Consider the following 18,408-nt stretch of genomic DNA (forward strand, 5'->3'; position numbering starts at 1 on the left):
CCCGTTCACCCCCGGGCTCTCTCTCCTACGGACTTGCAGGACTGGAGACATGAAAAAGTGGCAGAGAACTGAAAGACAGTTAACTTGTGAAGATAAGCACAGGAAACTGGTGACCCAGCAGAAACGTGCTCTAAAGAGCAGCCGTCCCCTACCCTCTTGGCAGCAGGGACCAATTTCAGGGAAGACACTTTTTATGCAGACCCAGGGCAGGGGGTGGTGTGTGCCCTGGAATACATCTTCCTAAGAGGGGACTATGGGGGGAGTGGTTTTGGGATGATTCAAGCCCAGTATACTTATTGTGCCCTTTATTTCTATTATTATTACATCAGCTTCTCCTCAGATCATCAGGCATTAGGTCCCAGAGTTGGGCACCCCTGCTCTGGACAATGACAGGTGTTATATTAATCTATTGAGTGCTGTTGAGCCTGAGGACCAGCCTGCTGACTCTGGGTGGGAGCGTTTTGAATCCCACCTTTGATCTCTCCTGGTGCAGAGCTCTTTGTTGCCATGTGGCATCACTAGGGTTTTAACACTTGCCTTCCGTTACACCCCACTTAATAGGAGTTGCTGTCTGCTTTCTACTGCCTGTTGCCAGCTGCTGGTTTTTGTCGTTGTTGAGTTGTTATTGTTTAGTCACTAAGTCGTGTCTGACTCTTTCATGACCCCATAGATATAGCCCGCCAGGCTCCTCTGTCCATGGGATTTCCCAGGCAAGAATACAGGAGTGGGTTGCCATTTCCTCCTCCAGGGGACCTTCCTGACCCAGGGCTTGAACCTGCGTCCCCTGCTTGGCTGGCAGATTCTTGCACACTGAACAGCCCAAGAAGATGACTAGAGTTGGAGCCTAATTTGGGAGGTGAAGTCAGCTGCCTTCCTGTATAGCATCAACAACTGGCGTATTGATTAGGTCACAACCCTAACAACAAAATACTATTCTCTTCTCATTTTGCAGATGAGGCAGTCAAGGCACAGAGCGGCAGAGGGACTCAGCCACAGTCACACAGCTGAGGTGACAGAGCCAGAAGTGGGAGGCTGGCTCCCGAGGCTCTGCTCTGAACCACTTGCCCTTTAACCCTCCTTGTGCTGGTCGCCAGGGACACGCAGAACCACACTGAGGAGTGTGTTGTCTTTAACTGTCTTCTTTCCTGTTCTCCATCCTCGTTCAACCTGTTTCCCACTCCCTGCAGGCTATTTAATGGCTAAGTGAATCCTAATGAAATAGTAAGTAGATGAGAAACACCTGTACCTTCTCCCCGGAAACCTTCCCTTCTGCTCCAAGTCCCAGTGTTTGCCACGGCATCCGTGTGTGTTTGCAGAAGTTTCATGGGTGCACACTCCCCAGTGGGATTAGTGGGAGGCCACAGCCTCTGATCTGGGGAAATTTATGTTCAAAGGGAGTTGAGGTGAATGAACTATTCAGTTTCCTGCTTTTGCTCACTATCAGTGTGGTGAGCTAGTGTTTTTTAAAGTGTGAGTGGTCGCACATTAGTGAATCATGACCAATTTAGCGCGTCTCAGGTCATGCTATATTTAAATGAAATTAACAGGGAGGCCTGGCGTGCTACAGTCCGTGGGGTCACAAAGAGTTGGACATGACTGAGCAACTGAACTGAAATTACAGTTTACGTTATCATGTGCGTCTCATGTGGTATGGTTAAGTATCGTCTTGGGAAATTTCGTTTTAGTTGTGTGCATCTGTGTATGAAGGTGTGCACACACTTGACTATGATATAAAATATATTCATTCTTTTAAAAGATTTGTTGATGTGGACCATTTTTAAAGTCTTTATTGAATTTGTTATAATATCGCTTCTGTTGTTTATGTTATTATTATTTTTTTTTTGGCCCTGAGGCATGCAGGATCTTAGCTCTCCAACCAGGGATTGAACCCACACCCTCTACTTTGAAAGGTGAAGTCGTAACCGCTGGCTCACCAGGGAAATTCCTAAAATGTGTTTCTTACTGTGAGTTCAGTCAAAGAAGTTTAAGAACCACGTATATATTACCAAACATTTTTCTCCTCTGGTTTCACAATGCTTGTTTACAAGAGTTTTACAACCCATGTTTTGCTCAAGTTAATATGAAAGTGAATTCCCATCAGCCAATCTACACCGCATAATGGATTGGAGGCGGGGTGGGGGTGGTTGACGAGCACGAGGAGGGAAACCGTTGGGCACAGAGCGGGGTTATGCCCCCTCAGCCTCCAGAAGCTCCCCTCAGATGATAACCCAGCACCTCACCACTTAACTCACCAGAGCCTCATCAAAACTGAGGCCTGTGAGCCGGTAATTGTTTGAATTAATAGAATTTGTTTGGAGCCAAACTTAAGCTATATTTTCCTAGTGCGTGTTTGTCATTAAAATCCTGGAGTTGATTGCCATTCCCTTCTCCAGAGGATCTTCCCAACCCAGGGCAGGTCTCCTGCATCGTAGGCAGATTCTTTACCTTCCCTGACCTACAGGGGAGTCCTAACATCCTACTATAAGATCCATATTTTAAAAATCCAGTTGATGAATTTATCATTTAGTCTTCCTTGCTTCTCATCAACCAGTCCTGGTCCATTTGTAGGGCTTCCTCCTTGCGTGCCAGGCAGGCGCAGACCCCCACAGATGAGTGGACGGAAGGGTGGTCCAGCCAGCCTGGGTCCAGCAGGCCTGCTTTGGCTGCTTCTCCGAGGCCCCTCCTCTGCCCCTGCCCCACCCTGCTAAGCCCCCACCCAGCTGTACCACGGGGCCCTGAAACTGGGTCTTTATTCAGCGAAGACAGCCTTCTCCTATAGGGCGCCCAGATCCTGGGGCCACTGGGCTTCTCTGTGCTGAAGTCAGGTAAGTGCTCACACATCTGTCAAAACTGACAGTCCTGACCCACCCTCTGGGCAGGGCGGATCAGTATGGAAGTTAGAACATTAAATCAGACAGCCGGGATGCTGCTCTCAGATCTTCCACTGACGAGATAATGCCTTTGGGCAGGCAGTTCAACCAAACCAATATTCAGCCGCCACACCTGTGAGTCGGAGGTTGCTAATGGCCCCTGTTTCATCATGTTGCTGGGAGGATAAAGTGACGTCACACAGGTAAGGCATCTGAGCCCCACGCTTAGCAAACAGTAAGTGCTGTGTGCTGCTTGCTGTTCCTGTGACGGCTCTGATTGTTACGGTAGTCTTCCGGGCAGCCTCAGGGTAGCTGTGCGTCTGAGAGCCACACAGGTTCCCTCCCGGTTAATTCCCAATATCTGTTGCCCGGTCACCCACTGACTTTCCCACGATAAACCTCGCGCTTCCCACAGGCCGCTTGTCCTCCACTGCTTTCCCGCCTCTTGGTGGCCCACACCCACCTTTCAGCCTCGCTTCCTCATCCCCAGGCCAGCTTTGAGAGATGCTGTCTTTCTGTGGTCTGAACACGGCGATGTGGGGTGTAGTTGTGAGAGCCCTGGGTCCTTGCTCTGCTCCGTCCAGTCAGGAAGCATGGCTGCTTGGGTCAGGTAAGTCAGAATGGGCTGGAGAGGGGTTTTGAGTCTGAGACTCCGCCGACGGGGAGGGTCCCGCTGTTCAGGCAAGGCCCAGGGCCGAGTATGTGTGACGAGGGCTCCCGGCTGCAGGGCATCCGGCAGACAGAAGGAACCCTCCCTCAGGGGGGGAGTGGACTGGAGGCAGGTGGTCAGTCCCTGCCGTCTCCTGGGCTCCAGGGAGCTTGCAAAGGTCAGGGGACCCACCGTGGGATCAGGGCCTCCATAGCGGACTGAGGTCAACGCCCAGACACATGAACTGGGAAGGTCTTGTTTCTGTGGAAAAACTCGGATGTACGCCTAGGGTCACCATCTCTAGAATCCACTTGGGGACTGTCTGTGAGCGGAGGTGCCTAGGGACGTGATGTGGGGTTGACTGGCTGTAGCAGTCTGCGCTGGGCCCCGCTCTGGGGAGCCATGTGGAGAGGGCCTTGCTGGCCCCGGGGCTTCCTGCCTCTGGACCAGACGGGTGTGAACCAGGAGGGACAGGGTCAGCGCTGGTTTGGCTCCAGGGGGACAGGGAGGCAGAGGCCTGGGGAAACAGAGTCACAAGGAAATACTGTGTTATTCAGAGACACGTGTCCCCTGAGCCTCCTTGAGCTCAATTCTGTGAGATGAGAATGGTGATAATCCCAATAACCTAAGCCCTTTTAGTGTGTTACAGAGGTGAACGTAAGTAGTAGTTTGGAGGGGCTTCCCTGGTGGGCCCGTGGTGAAGAATCCTCCTTTTAGTGGAAGGGGCCTGAGTTCGATCCCTGGCCCAGGAAGATCCCATATTCTGCGGAACAGCTAAGCTCGTGCGCCCTAACCACTGAGCCTGCTCTCCGCAACAAGAGAAGTCACCGCAACGAGAAACCCGCACACAACGAGGAAGTGTGGCTCTGCTCACCGCAACTAGAGAAGGCCCAAGCATAGCAACGAAGGAAGACCCAGCGCAGCCAAATAAATAAATAAACATCTTTTTTTAAAAAAAGTAGTTTGAATAGCCAATCTAATGGTCTAATATTGTCGTTACTGTCCCTGCATAAGAACACAAGGATTTACTACAATTCACTACAGTGTAAACTGATACAACACATTGGGGGCATTCACAAAGGTCCCCGAAATCGAACAAGGGTTCTGAGCAGCAGTGGCTCTGAGAATGGGCCCAGCTGGGGTGACAGTGAGCATCTGTGAGGGAGATAAGGGAAGAGAGTTACCTGGGCGTGAAGCTGGCGACACAACAAGGTTTTGAAGCTTTCTGAACCAGGTGCCTGCCCGCTCTGGTGCTCAACTGGTGTTCAGAGGTGGTACTGTCGTGACTGGGGGTCCCAAACTGAGGCCTGCCTGCTCTGAGCCAATCCAGGGTGGGGTTTAGGCCTTTGGTCAACATGGGCAGACCAGTTTCTGCTATGGAACAGGGGAGCTGGTTCAAGGCTGCCCCTGGGATTAAGGAGCCTCACCAAGAGAAGGGGCATCATGCAGGCCCTTCCCTTCCATTTGAAGAGATTCTGCGGGTTTACAGTTTTCAAATCCCCTCATACATTTCATCAGAGAAGGCAATGGCAACCCACTCCAGTACTCTTGCCTGGAAAATCCCATGGACGGAGGAGCCTGGTAGGCTGCAGTCCATGGGGTCTCGAAGAGTCAGACACGACTGAGTGACTTCACTTTCACTTTTCACTTTCATGTATTGGAGAAGGAAATGGCAACCCATTCCGGTGTTCTTACCTGGAGAGTCCCAGGGATGGGGGAGCCTGGTGGGCGGCCGTCTATGGGGTCGCACAGAGTCGGACACGACTGAAGCAACTTAGCAGCAGCAGCAGCAGCAGCAGCATACGTTTCATCCTCTGGACAAACCAGCCCAATTGTTATCCTATCTTTTGAAATATTTGTCTTATTTATTTACTTGACTCTCCTGGGTCTAGAATCTGCCTGCAATGTGGGAGACCTGGGTTCAATCCCAGGGTTGGGAAGATCCCCTGGAGAAGGGAAAGGCTACCCACTCCAGCATTCTGGCCTGGAGAATTCCATGGACAGTAGAGTCCATGGGATCACAAAGAGTCAGACACAACTCACCAACTTTCACTTTTTCACTTTCCTGGGTCTTAGTTGTGGTGTGTGGGGTCTCAGTTCCCTGACCAGGGATTGATACCAGCAACCACCCCCCAGCACCGCCCCCACCTTGGGAGTGTGGAGTCCCTATTATTCCATTTGTAACAAATAGGACTCAGAGTGATTTGCCAAAGGCACACAACTCAGTTGGGACTAGAACCCAGATGCCAGAGCCCAGACCTGGCCCATCTCCCAGGGCATTTGGAGCTCAGTGTCCCAGGACGGGGCAGGAGCCTGGATCAGACCCCGGCTGGCCAGTAGCTTGGAGGGCCGGAACCTGGCAGTTCCAAGCACGAAGACACATGCCAAATGTCTCAACGAATTAGAAACTGTGTCTGGTGTCAACCTGTGAGAGGTATGTCCTTTCTTTTTTACAGCTTTCTGTGCTGATCAGAATTTTTGCATAAACAAGCCTTACATTTATAATCAGGCCAAAGAATCTTTTTTTTTTTTTTGTGAGGCTGGGGTAGTGTATAGCCGAGTGAGGGCCCTTCATCTACCAGCAGCTGCTCTTGTGGGCAGGTCTCTGGCCTCATCACTCCTGAGTCCCCTGATGCTCTTTTCCTGATGACGGTCTCAACAGTTCCAGTCTCCAGTTCTCTCGGCTCAGTCCCCTTTCTGGCAACCACCGCTGCCCTCCCCTGTCCTTTGAGGGTTTCCCAGCAAACCTCTGTGCTCAATTCCTTGGCGGAAGATGAGGGAATCACATGGCTGAGTGACTGATGTTTTCTGAATCATGGAATGGAAAGAAACACTATACAACAAGCCAGCACACAGGGCCTCTGTTCCAAGCCTAGTAATAGCACGGTGTGGACATGATTCATCCAAGACTGCCTGGCATGTGCACACGCGTTGGAGCGAGGGCGGTGCCATGCCCGTCTTCTCCGGTGACAACGGCGCTACTCAGAAGGCAGCCCCAGGCCCCTCCCAGGCACAGCACGGAGCCCAGTGGCCCTGCAACCCCCTGGCTCGGGGGCTACCAGAGAGGTGTCTGGGGGATGGCATGGACAGCAGCTGGGGGGCAGGAGATGAAGAGGGTGGAAGATTTGGAGGTGGGGTGAGGATTGGGGGAAGTAACTAGACAGACAGGTGTAGGTAGAATGTGGTCGGCGTCTCCTGCCAACCAGGAAACAGGCTCTGACTTCTCCACTTCACATCCCAGAAACACATGCCAGGGCCCACCAGGTACGGGAGACACACACCCACCAGTGTCAGAACACACCTAGTAAATAATTCGTGGACTCACGGAGTCCTTACAAAGTCCAGGCAAGGGCTCAAGTCCTTGACCTCATCCTCCCAACAGCCCTATGAGAACTGCAGTGAGCCCATGTGGGAGATGAGAACCCGCACAGGACATGAAGTAACTTGCCAAGGTCACGCAACCACTAAAGGGAATTCTAACCCAAGTCATCCGGGTCCGGAGTCTGAGCAGAGTCCCTCCTATAGGCCAGGCACCACCCCTCACATACATTATTTGATTTCATTCTCACAGCAACAATGCAAAGAGGTGTTATTAATGATACTCCAATTTTTTTGTTTTGATACTCCAATTTTAAAGATGTGACAACTGAGGCTCAGAGTGGTCAAATATGTTTCCTGAAGCCACACAGCTGGTATGTGGTGAAGTGGGTACTCATCCAGGTCTGTCTGACTCCCAAACTCATGACCTCCACCAGGACATCTTTGTTCTAGTCATTTTGGGGGGACAGTGCCCCTCTTTCCTGTGTCTCCTATTCCACAACCTGTGGTTTGGATTGGTTAGAGTTTGACCCAACAGTAGTAGACTTTTGGCTATTCCACACAAGGTCCTCCCATGTTGGAGAGGAAGGACAGAGGTTGTGCCCAGGGCTAATGGGACGACTCCTCCAGGGGACACTGTGAGAGTTTTGCGTGGGTGGGGAAGGATGATGGAGGTGAGGCGATGCCCGAGAGTCAGCAGGCCCAGTGGCTCTCACCAGACTCTGTATCAAAATCCCCTTTTAGGAAACAGAGGCTAGATGTGGTAGAGGTCCAGGGTGGGGGAAGGGTGACCCCAAGGGGCAGCCAGGGATCACCCTCATCACATTCAGGGCCTTTCTCTACCCTGTGGAGCACCTCCCCTTGGAATCATCGTGAAACTAGAAGGTGAATATGGGATCCCAAAGTCCTAGTCCATAAGCCACATGGACAGATAAGATGTTGATTTGGTTTGGCTGGATTTGTTGCTCTTACTGTCACTTAAAGTGGGTATCTTTTTAAAAATTAATTATCTGGCTGTGCTGGGTCTTTGTTGTTGTGCGTGGGCTTTCTCTAATTTTGCTGTGTGGGCTCCAGAGCGAGCAGACCTCAGTCGTTGAAACTCTCAGGCTCTGAAGCGTGGCCTCAGTAGTTGTGGTACGCAGGCCCAGCGGCCTCGCGGGTCTTCCCTGACCAGGGGTTGAACCCATGTCCACTCCATTGGCAGGTGGATTCTCAACCACTGGACCACCAGGGAGGTCCTAAAGTGAAAGTGAAGTCGCTCAGTTGTGTCCAGCTCTTTGCGACCCTGTGGACTGTAGCCTACCAGGCTCCTCCATCCATGGAATTTTCCAGGCAAGAGTACTGGAGTGGGTTGCCATTTCCTTCTCCAGGGGATCTTCTCGACCCAGGGATCAAACCCAGGTCTCCCGCATTGCAGGCAGACATTTTATCATCTGAGCCACCAGGGAAGCTGAGGAAGTCCTAAAGTTGCTGTCTTTAAGCAAGGTGTGAGTTCTCCAGTTTGCCACAGGCCCCCCCCACTCCCCACTGCTTCACACCATCCCACTAACTCAGGCGAGTTGCCATGTTACTCAGGCTCATGATAACACTGGAGTCTGAAACCCTTGAGACATAATTTGTTGTCAGCATTTCACCCAGGCGGAAAAAAAAATACATGGGCCTCCCAGGCCAAAATGAAGACACTGAGGTGCTGGGAGGTCACGGTCAGGTTGCCCCTGAGCAGCTGCTCCTGGAACGTTCAGCTGGAGCTGGGGAAGAGCCCAGAATTTAGTACAGTCACTGCTTATCTGGGGCCTGGACCCGTGTAGCAGTATGCTATGGCTGCTGTAACAAATGACTGCAAATGTAGTGGCTTAAAACAACAGAAGTTTATCATCTTACAGCCTGGAGGTCAGATCTCCAAAATCAGTGTGTCTGGACTAAACCCAAGGTGTTAACAGAGCAGCGTTCCTTCGCGTCACTCTAGGAGAGAATCTGTTTCCTCATCTCTTCTAGCTTCTAGCAGATATCGTCATAGTCCCCAACATAAGGATGGGGAAACAAGCTCAGAGGGTTCAGTGATGTTGCAGGCAGTTCAGGTGCAGAAGACATATGCGGACCAGGGGCTGAAGGGCTTGATGAAAAGACAATGTACAGAAATGTGAGCAGAGTTGGGGGACCCACAAGGGCCAGTGGGCACCCAGAGCCTGCAAAGCAGGGGGATGTTGCCGCCCTAGACCTCTGGGATCTGGTATGTGCTGTGACCGGAGGAGACGGCTGCCCACGAGGAGCTGGGAGCCTCTGGAGAGACATCCGCCACTGCCAAATCCCAGTCCAGCAGGGAGGGCATCCAGGCCACACTCTCCTCTCGTCCAGCTAAAGCCAGAGGGTGAGGGAGCCCACCAGTGCAGCTCTAGGCCAGCCTCCGGAGCACAGAGCTGGAAGGGAGGGTGGGGAGCAGCCCAGCATCTCCCCTGAGGTCACACAGTCTGTGCAGAAATGGCTCTGTTGTTGGTGCTTAGTTGCTAAGTCACATCCAACTCTTTTGCAACCCCGTGGACTGTAGCCCAACAGACTCCTCTGTCCCTGGGATTCTCCAGGCAAGAGTACTGCAGTGGGTTGCCACTTTCTTCTCCAGGGGATCTTCCTGACCCAGGGATCGAACCCATGTCTCCTGCATTGCAGGCAGATTCTTTACCACTGAACCACCTGGGAAGCCCAGAGCTGGCTCTACGCTGGTTCTTATTGACTCCGAGGAGGAGGTATCTGGTAGGGGCAGAGACACCTGGGAAGAGTTTGGCCTTTCGACTTTCAAATCATTTCATGCTGCTGAGTCTCCTCTCCAACTACTCTGCTAAGCCCTTCCCCCCTCAAAAAACACCTCTGGGTTCAGGTCATCCACCCAACTCCACTGATTGGTTTGGGCTCAGTTATTCCCAAGTGGACTCCGTGCCACCAGAACTAGGCATATCTTGAAAGCAAACTCGGCAGCAAGCACAAATTTGTAGAACCAAATACGCAGCCCACACTGAAGAGAACTGGCTGAGATGGCCTGTTGCTTTGGGTTGCTTCAGCCCTTGATGCCCACATGTGTGGAAAACCTTGGTCCGAGTTTGTTGTGACACATGCTTGGAGTTAGAACTGGGGACCGTCACCCACATATTCCTGTGGGTGTGTCAACGGACACACCCACAGGAATATAGACAGGTCAATGCATGTACTTGGCTTTGCCAAGTTAGGAATTATTTTATTGGAGCTAGCTTCAAAGGGGGCCAGGTGACTTCGGCAGGCAGGGAGGAAAAGCTTCCTTTTCTTCGTGTATTTGTTTATCCCTTGCATGGTTTTTTCCTGCACCAATGACCTCTGTAACACAGAAATGTTTCCAAAACGCCTGACGGTCCAGGCAGCCCTGGGGACACATGCAGCTTGGGACTCTCTGCTCTCCTGCCTCCCTGCTTCTGTGTAAGGTTGGACAGGCCTTCTCTGAGTGGATAGGTGAGGATGCGGGCTAGCACGGGGAGAGGAACAGGCTACAGAGGGACTTGCATGTCCGCAGCTCCCTTTCTGGGCTGCAGACCTGTTATCTTGCATTCTTTCGGCAGCCACTCAAACTGCCCCATGCGGCTCCTGGTCCCACACCCGCGTCTTTCCCACCCCACCACCTCTCCAGTGTCCACGCTTCCCCCAACCATTTCCAGGCTCTGGCTCAGCTGACAGTGCTGGCCAGGCAGCCCACGTCCTGCCCCACCTCCCCTGGGATGGAGGCTGGGTCTCATACCCATCCTGGATTAGGACAGGAAGGTGGGTTAGCACTGCAGGTTGGAGGGTGGAGATAAAGAGATCCATGTCCTGGGGCTGACTCTGGAAGACCCAGTGTTATGCCCAACAGAAAAACCCCGCTGTTCCCAAAGCCCCTCAGGGTGGCCAGGGACACCCACTCCCTTCCCGTCAAAAGCCCTGAAACCCACACTGTAACAAGCATGGTGGGTCTGGCTGTGACCTTCCAAATAAACCCCTGCCCACGACTGAGCTGGTGACTCCCCGGCTACTGTCAAACTCAGCTCAGGAATACCAACCCGGGGTGGGGGTGACCTTAACGTCCCAGGACACCCCTAGCCTTCATTCTCACCTGGGGACAGCGCCCAGAGCCACAGAAGCACCTTGTATGTGAACACCAGAAAATGTTCAAAACACCCTGAGATCCACAGGAAACCCCACAAGAAAGAAGGTTCAGAGGCGCCACTTCCATCTGCACAGGTGAGGGGGCTGAGTCACTTACCTGGGGCCCCGGGGTCCCAGGCTGCTGAGTGGGACTGGAGCCCATACCCTTGGACTCCTCAGCAAGGGCTCTTTCCCTCAGAAAGAAGCACTTCTTGGTGTAGGTGGTCCTCCTGGGGCCCCCCAACACCCCAGTGTCTGAGGGCCGGGGAGGCCTGATCCACGTCTGCTCACCATTCTGATCTGGCGCTCGGGACTCTGTCCACGCAGCTCTGGGCTCCCTGGGCACTGCCTTCTCCAGCTGACCACATGAGGTAGGCTCAGGGCTGCAGTCACGCTGTGACGTGGCCACTGTGGGCACCTGCCTCCGGCCCACAGCCCTGGTTGAGGACCTCGAAGGTCATTTGAACAGAGGAGAGCTGTGGGCTTAGGATAGGCGGAAGGTTTGCCAAGTTTTGAGACTGCAGAAGCATGTTCTTCAAATGCAAGCCCATTAAAACCAGAGGGCCTACACAGACTGCTGTGAGGCTGGGGCCGGCCTCCCCCACCCCACCCAGGCCTCCCCTTGCTCCCCAGGCCCTGGGGCCACCTGCCAGGAACACGTGGCTCACATCGCATGAGTTTAAACACCACCCCAGAGCCCTCCTGGTTGGGGGCTCCCTGCCTCGGGGAAGCCTTGCCTGCTCTGGTTCAACGAAACCCACCTCTCTGCCCACCAGAGTCCCAGAAACCCATCCAGGGTGACCTCCCTGGGTGTGCCAGGCTGCAGGGGAGGGTGACAAGGAGGAAGGGACAGCTTTGGGATTCTTCTCCCCTAGAAATGCTACCTGGAGCCCTAAGGTCCAGAGGAAGGAAGGAGAGAAAGGATTCCACCCTTGGGTGGGGGAGCTCCCAGTCTGGTGAGGAGTGTGTAGAGGGTGCAAACACACACCGGTGCAGAAGCAAGTCCAAAAGAGAAATCCCACAAAAGCAAATCCAGGCTCCTCTGGGCGTGCAGTCACCCACCTCGGTGAGGGGTCGCTTGAGTGAAGGCAGGGCGGAGACCCCGGGAGGCAACGGACAGTCCTCCCACGGGAGGCTTCGGGGTGGGGGGGAAAGGGAGACCCCTGAGGCCAGCGGGGTCACACTCCTCAGCCAGGAGGAGGACTCCAGGCAGCCTGGGCTTGGTGCCCGGGGTGAGGGGGGACACTTCTCCCAGGTGTCCCCTGAGCTGGGGGGTTTGGTTGGGGTGAGTGAGAGGCACAGTCAGGGGGACCCACAGCCAAGGCATCAGTTGGGGGAGGAACGGGCTTGTACTCAGACCTGGTACGGAAGGAGAGAAGGAGGAAGCAGGAAGGAATGGATCCATTTAGCTGGATCACTCATTGCTGAGGAAGGATAAGAAGAAATGAGAGTCATCAATGAGAGTTATTGTTTACTGAACAATTTTACTGAATAATTGGTTTCAAGCTTGTAAACATTCAGTTCAGGCCAGTTGTGTCCAACTGTTTGAGACTCCACGGACTGCAGCACACCAGGCCTCCCTGTCCATCACCAACTCCCAGAGCTTGCTGAAACTGATGTCCTTCTAGTCAGTGATGCCATCCAACCATCTCATCCTCTGTCGTCCCCTTCTCCTCCCACCTTCAATCTTTCCCAGCATCAGGGTCTTTCCAATGAGTCAGTTCTTCATATCAGGTGGCCAAAGTATTGGAGTTTCAGCTTCGGCATCAGTCCTTCCAATGAATATTCAGGACTGATCTCCTTTAGCATGGACTGGTTGGATCTTCTTGCAGTCCAAGAAGACTCTCAAGAGTCTTCTCCAACACCACAGTTCAAAAGCATCAGTCCTCCAGCACTCAGCTTTCTTTATAGTCCAACAATCACATCCATACATGACTACTGGAAAAACCATAGCTTTGACCATGCAGACCTTTGTTGGCAAAGTAATGTCTCTACTTTTTAATATGCTGTCTAGGTTGGTCATAGTTTGTAAACATTAAACCCTCTGAAAAGAAGCAGTGACTCGAACTCCAAGAGAGATGAAATCAAGGAGTTTCCTGAGAGGTTCTGAGTAAGAACTCCCACCCCTGAGACCCCTGAGACCCCCCTGGAGCTGCAGTAATCCAGTGACAAGGGCTTCCCAGAAGGGCCACCCCACTGCCCCCCACCTGAGAGGTGGTCGGGAGCCTGAGCCTCCTGCCGAGGCCCAGCTGGGGTCCAGGGGTCTGTGGGACAGGCCTGACTCTCACACCTGGAGTGCAAAGCTCGTCTCAGAACCCAAGCTTGGCTCTGAGATCCTCCAATCCTCACATCCCGCTCATCCCCCTGGCCCCTGGAGCCACCTGAGGCCACTCCGCAGCACAGCCTGGCCGGGACCCACGTGCTCCTTGGAGGCTGGACTCAGAGCTCCCAGGAGTGAGCAGGTTCAAGCGTGAACTCTTCCTGAACCGGCTGGTCAGGCCTCCACCCTGTTCGTGTCAAGTGGCGAGCAAGGGGCAGGGCAGACGGGCGGCCTGAGCACATGAGGGCTGGGATGTGCCTTGTGGAAAAATATACGTGCGCGAGATGAGCTTCGTCCCCACAGAGAACAAGATGGCGTGTTTATCGGTATCTCCTGGGCCCCACCCGGTGCCTGCATACCTCGGCTCACACCCACCCCCGCTTCAACTGGACCTGGGAGATGTGGCCACCCAGAGTGTCTGAGGCAGGCGTGCATGTTTCGTCATGTGTCGGCTCCAGGTGGGAGGTGCGGGTCCCCATGGAACCAGCGCTGAGAGCTGGGGCCTGACCACATAGCTTCCTCTTTGAAAACCGGGCATTTTCTGCAGAACCACCAGGCCTGTGACCTGGGAGGATGTCCATGACAGTGGAGGGGAGCTGGTGGTTGCAGAATACCCCTTCCCTGGCCTGTCCACCTGCCCACCCCCAGATACCTGCCCCCCTTCTCCTCTGAAAACACCAGCCCTGGCTGTTACCCCACCGCACACAAGACGGACGTCTCCACCGCCTGCCCAGCACACTGTCCTGGCCCTCCACTCGGGACCAGCCTTGAAGACCCCTCCATTTCAGGGCCCACCTGTTCTTACAGCCCAAAGCCCTGAGGAGGGAGCCTTGTTGGGGTGTCTGGGGGCTGGGGTGAGGGCCTGGGCCTGGCCCCACAAAGCCACCACTTTGTCTAATCAGATGTGAAGTGGGCCTCCATGACCCAGGCTGGGGAGCAGGCCAGCAAAGGTGATTCCTGCAGGGAAACCAATTCTGAATACTGAGCCACCGTGCGGAGGCGCAGAAGTTCAGGCTTCACGGTGACTTAGTTGCTGAGTGGAGGCCCACGCTGCTCTCCCACCCCCCAGGGCTGCATCCTCACCCTCAGTCTGTACCCTCTATGCCTCCCGCCACTCCCGTCCAACTTCCACTGCAGGTCACAAAAAAAGATCCTGCACCTCACTGGGCCAACAGAACTTTGAAAACACATGCACACAGTCGATCCTCACTACTTATAGATTGATTATTTGCAAATTCACCTATTCTCTAAAACGTGTTTCCCTCAAAATCAATACTCAGGGCTCTTTCATGGTCCTTCACGAACACATGCAAAGTGATGAAAATTGGAACCACCTGACGGACACATTCCCAGATGACATCACAGGCTGGGAAGGCTCTGCCTTCTCATTTCAAACCCCATACTGGAAACAAGTATCCTTTTAGTGTCTCATCAGGGTCATGTTTTTAGAGTTTTTGTGCTTTTCTGTTGATGATTTCTCAAGGATGCTGCTGAAGTGTCAGCAGGTGTTCCTAAGCATAAGAGGGCTGTGATGGGCTTTACAGAGAGAGGAAAGATGAGCATTAGACAAGCTTGCTTCCCTGATAATTCAGTTGGTAAAGAATCCGCCTGCAATGCAAGAGTCCTGGGTTCGATCCCTGGGTTAGGAAGATCCCCTGGAAAAGGGAAAGGCTCCCCACTCCAGTATTCCGGCCTGGAGAATTCCGTGGACTGTATAGTTCATGAGGTCGCAAAGAGTCAGACACGACTGAGCGACTTTCACTTTCAGACAAGCTTTGGTCAGGTCCTAGTTATACCGCTGCCTGTACTTCTTCTAGCGGCAAAGGTTTCAGGCCTGGCGGGAGCGGAGTGCCCAGATGTCCCCATTCTCTCAGAAGCCTGATGCCACACCGCCTGGTCTTTCTGTCCACAGAGTTATATTTCGAGCAGTGCTTCTTCATTTACTTTTGGTTGAGAAACTGCATTTCTCCCGGCTTCAAAACCGGAAAAACTAGACCAAGGAGAAAATATACGAGGGCAGACCAGCTGTTCCTGCCTGTGGCCCAGCGTCCTGCCACCGGTCCTAGCCGTTCTGTGAAGTTCTGGCATCTGACTCTGGGCCACCCTTTCTTCTGAGACTGTCCTCCCCTCCGAGCCATCAGCTAACCAGACCTCAGGTGTCACATGTGAGACCAGGCCCCCAGCGCGGTGCCTGTCACATAGAGGTCCTCCTCACATGTTGGGTATCTTGTCTTTTTTAGTATTTATTTTTACTTATTTGTTTGGCTGCTCTGGGTCTTTGTGGCAGTTCGCAGGACATTTGACATTCATCTCCATATGCGTGAGTTTTAGTTGCAGCACGTGAGATTCAATCCCAACCAGGGATTGAACCCAGACCCCCTGCGTGAGGAGTGTGGAGTCTTAGCCACTGGATCCCCAGGGAAGCTCCTCTTCCCTTCCCCTTAGATTCCACCTCCTGGGTTTTTCTGGGAGCAAGAAACAAAGACTCAGCCAAGTAACTGCAGCAAAAGAGGTTTTCTGGGAAAGACAGGCTTTCCTAGAAAAGGAAAACAAAAAGGCCCAGGATCCCAGAAGCCAGTCTCTGTCCCTCCCCCAGAGGCATCCGGAGTGTCCTGCCCCCGGCCCCCCTCTGCCCAGCTTCCACCTCGGTTCCCTCACACTTGGAGCTTATCTCTGGAGTGCTCCCCGCGGTGCCCTCAGTTTCTGGAATTTTCTGAGGCAGGAACAGCTGGGTCTCTACCTGGTCCGGACACAGTTGCTGGCTGGCCAGCCCTATGGGTCAGCCGCAGGGGTGGGTGACCGCGTGGGGCCGGTGGCCGCCCTGCGCCTCTGTCCTGCGATGGTCCTCCCACCCGGGTGGAGGGGCACGGGGCCTTCGGGAGGAGCCCGGCCCCCGGAGCGCTTTGTGGGCGGAACAGGCCAGCCGGCAGGCGGGTGGGATGGGGTGGGTGTGCGAGAGGCAGGAGTGGCACGTGTCGCCTCTCTCCTCCCTGGCCTTCCTCCCTGACACGTGGAGGTCCTCGCAGGGAGGCGCTGAGAACAGACCCGGGGGCCTCTCCGGGACAAGCTGGCCCGACCTGCTTTTGATCTCTCCAAGGCCCCGCGCTCCGTGGCCCGGAAGGCCCCCAGAGGCCAGGACAGGGGCTGGGCCACCTGAGCCCAGCGAGGAGACCCTAACCGTGTGTCAGGGAGGTGGCGGCCGCGGGAAGCCCCGCCGCCCGGGGCCGAGGCCAGGGAGGGCAGCGTGGGGAATCGTTAGAACCCAGGAGCAGGGGTGCCCGGGCAGCGTTGGGCCCAGACGTCAGGTGGGGGCGGGCCGGCTGGTGGGCCTTCTCTGGGGTGGCGGGCAGGGCGACGACGCTGGGCCTGCCGCCTGGACTCGCCGCGGTGGCGGGGAGGAGCCCGGCTCCCGCGGAGAGAGGGCGGGGCAGCCGCGCGGCCTGCGGGCGGATCGCAGAGCGAGGCGAGCCGGGCTCCCTCCAGCGCCGCTTAGCGGCAGAGAGGCGAACCGCGAGCCGCCGCCAGAGCCAGAAGCTGCGTGCCTGTCCCAGCCCCGCGCCTCAGAAGGTGGGCAGAGAGGAGACCTGCGCTCCGAGAGGGGAAAGCTGTTCTGCACGTGTGTGTGTGCACATCGATATACACGCAAGCCACACATAGATACACGCATAGATATACATGCACACAGCTACACATGTAGATATACACAGAGATATACACAGATATGCACATGTACACACACCACGCAGAGATACACACATAGATATACATGCACACAGCTCCACACATACACACACAGGTATGCATACACAGAGATATACACAGATACGCAGATATACACACACCACACACATAGATACACGCACAGATATACATGCACACAGCTACACATGTAGATATACACACAAATATACACAGATAGGCACATATACACATACCACACAGAGATACACACACAGATATGCACACACAGAGATATACACAGATATGCAGATATACACACACCACACACATAGATACACGCACAGATATGCACACAGCTACACATGTAGATCTACACACAGATATACACAGATAGGCACATATACACATACCACACAGAGATACACACACAGATATGCACACACAGAGATATACACAGATATGCAGATACACACACACCACACAGATACATACATAGATACACATACACACTACACACACTGATATGCACACACTATACACAGAGATATATACATACACACAGATACAGACAGGTACACACAGGCCCACACGTCACACACACAGATGTACACATACACAGACACACACACACATATACACTCACAACAAACACAGATGCACACCACACACAGAGCTGTGTACACACACAGAGACAGATACACACACAGATACAAATACACACGTAGGTACACACCACACAGATGCTCACACTGAAACCACAAGCTCCCTCCCTGCAGGCTGGATTGCGGGTCATGCCCCTTGAGTGTCAGAACCAAGTCAGCCAATCTCATGGCCTTGACCCGGGTGGGGGGTACTTTTCTGCTTCTGAACTGCCTGCCCCTGGACCCATTACCTCCCCACCCCCAAACAGTCCCCTGGTTTGAGATCCTGTATTAAAAGGAATCTCAGCACTTCCATCTCTGAAGGGACATCTTGGCCGATGTGGGAGCAGTGCCCACCCCTGTCCTGGGAGAGAATCCTCCACATTTAAATTGCTCATTACACAGGAAACACGGTGAGACTCCCCTACCAACAGAAAGTGAAAGTCACTCAGTCATGTCTGACTCTTTGCAACCCCAAGGGCTATACTGTCCATGGAATTCTCCAGGCCAGAATACTGAAGTGGGGAGCCTTTCCCTTCTCCAGCAGATCTTCCCAACCCAGGGATTGAACCCAGGTCTCCTGCATTGCAGGCAGATTCTTTACCAGTTGAGCCATAAGGGAAGCCCAAGAATACTGGAGTGGGTAGCCTATCCCTTCTCCAGTGGATCTTTCCGACCCAGGGGTCGAACTGGGGTCTCGTGCATTGGAGGCGGATTCTTTACCAACTGAGCTCTCAGGGAAGCCCCTACCAATAGGAGGTATGGGCTAAAAGCCTTCTTCTGGACTCC

The 18,408-nt window shown here is 53.7% G+C and overlaps 1 protein-coding gene across 1 annotated transcript in view; it reads right to left on the reverse strand.

Moving 5' to 3' along the window:
- The window catches only part of LOC136169420 (uncharacterized), a 38,290-nt gene extending 24,514 nt beyond the window's left edge, over positions 1-13,776 (reverse strand). Inside the window, exons 1-3 of the mRNA XM_065937176.1 lie at positions 13,673-13,776; positions 12,040-12,244; positions 11,096-11,335 (exon numbers count right to left, since the gene is read on the reverse strand). Coding sequence (XP_065793248.1) covers positions 11,096-11,335; positions 12,040-12,244; positions 13,673-13,776 — 549 coding nt within the window. The remainder of the gene's footprint in view (positions 1-11,095; positions 11,336-12,039; positions 12,245-13,672) is intronic.
- Positions 13,777-18,408: the final 4,632 nt, after the last annotated feature.

This window comes from Muntiacus reevesi, chromosome 5, assembly GCF_963930625.1.
Source record: "Muntiacus reevesi chromosome 5, mMunRee1.1, whole genome shotgun sequence".
NCBI lineage: Eukaryota > Metazoa > Chordata > Mammalia > Artiodactyla > Cervidae > Muntiacus > Muntiacus reevesi.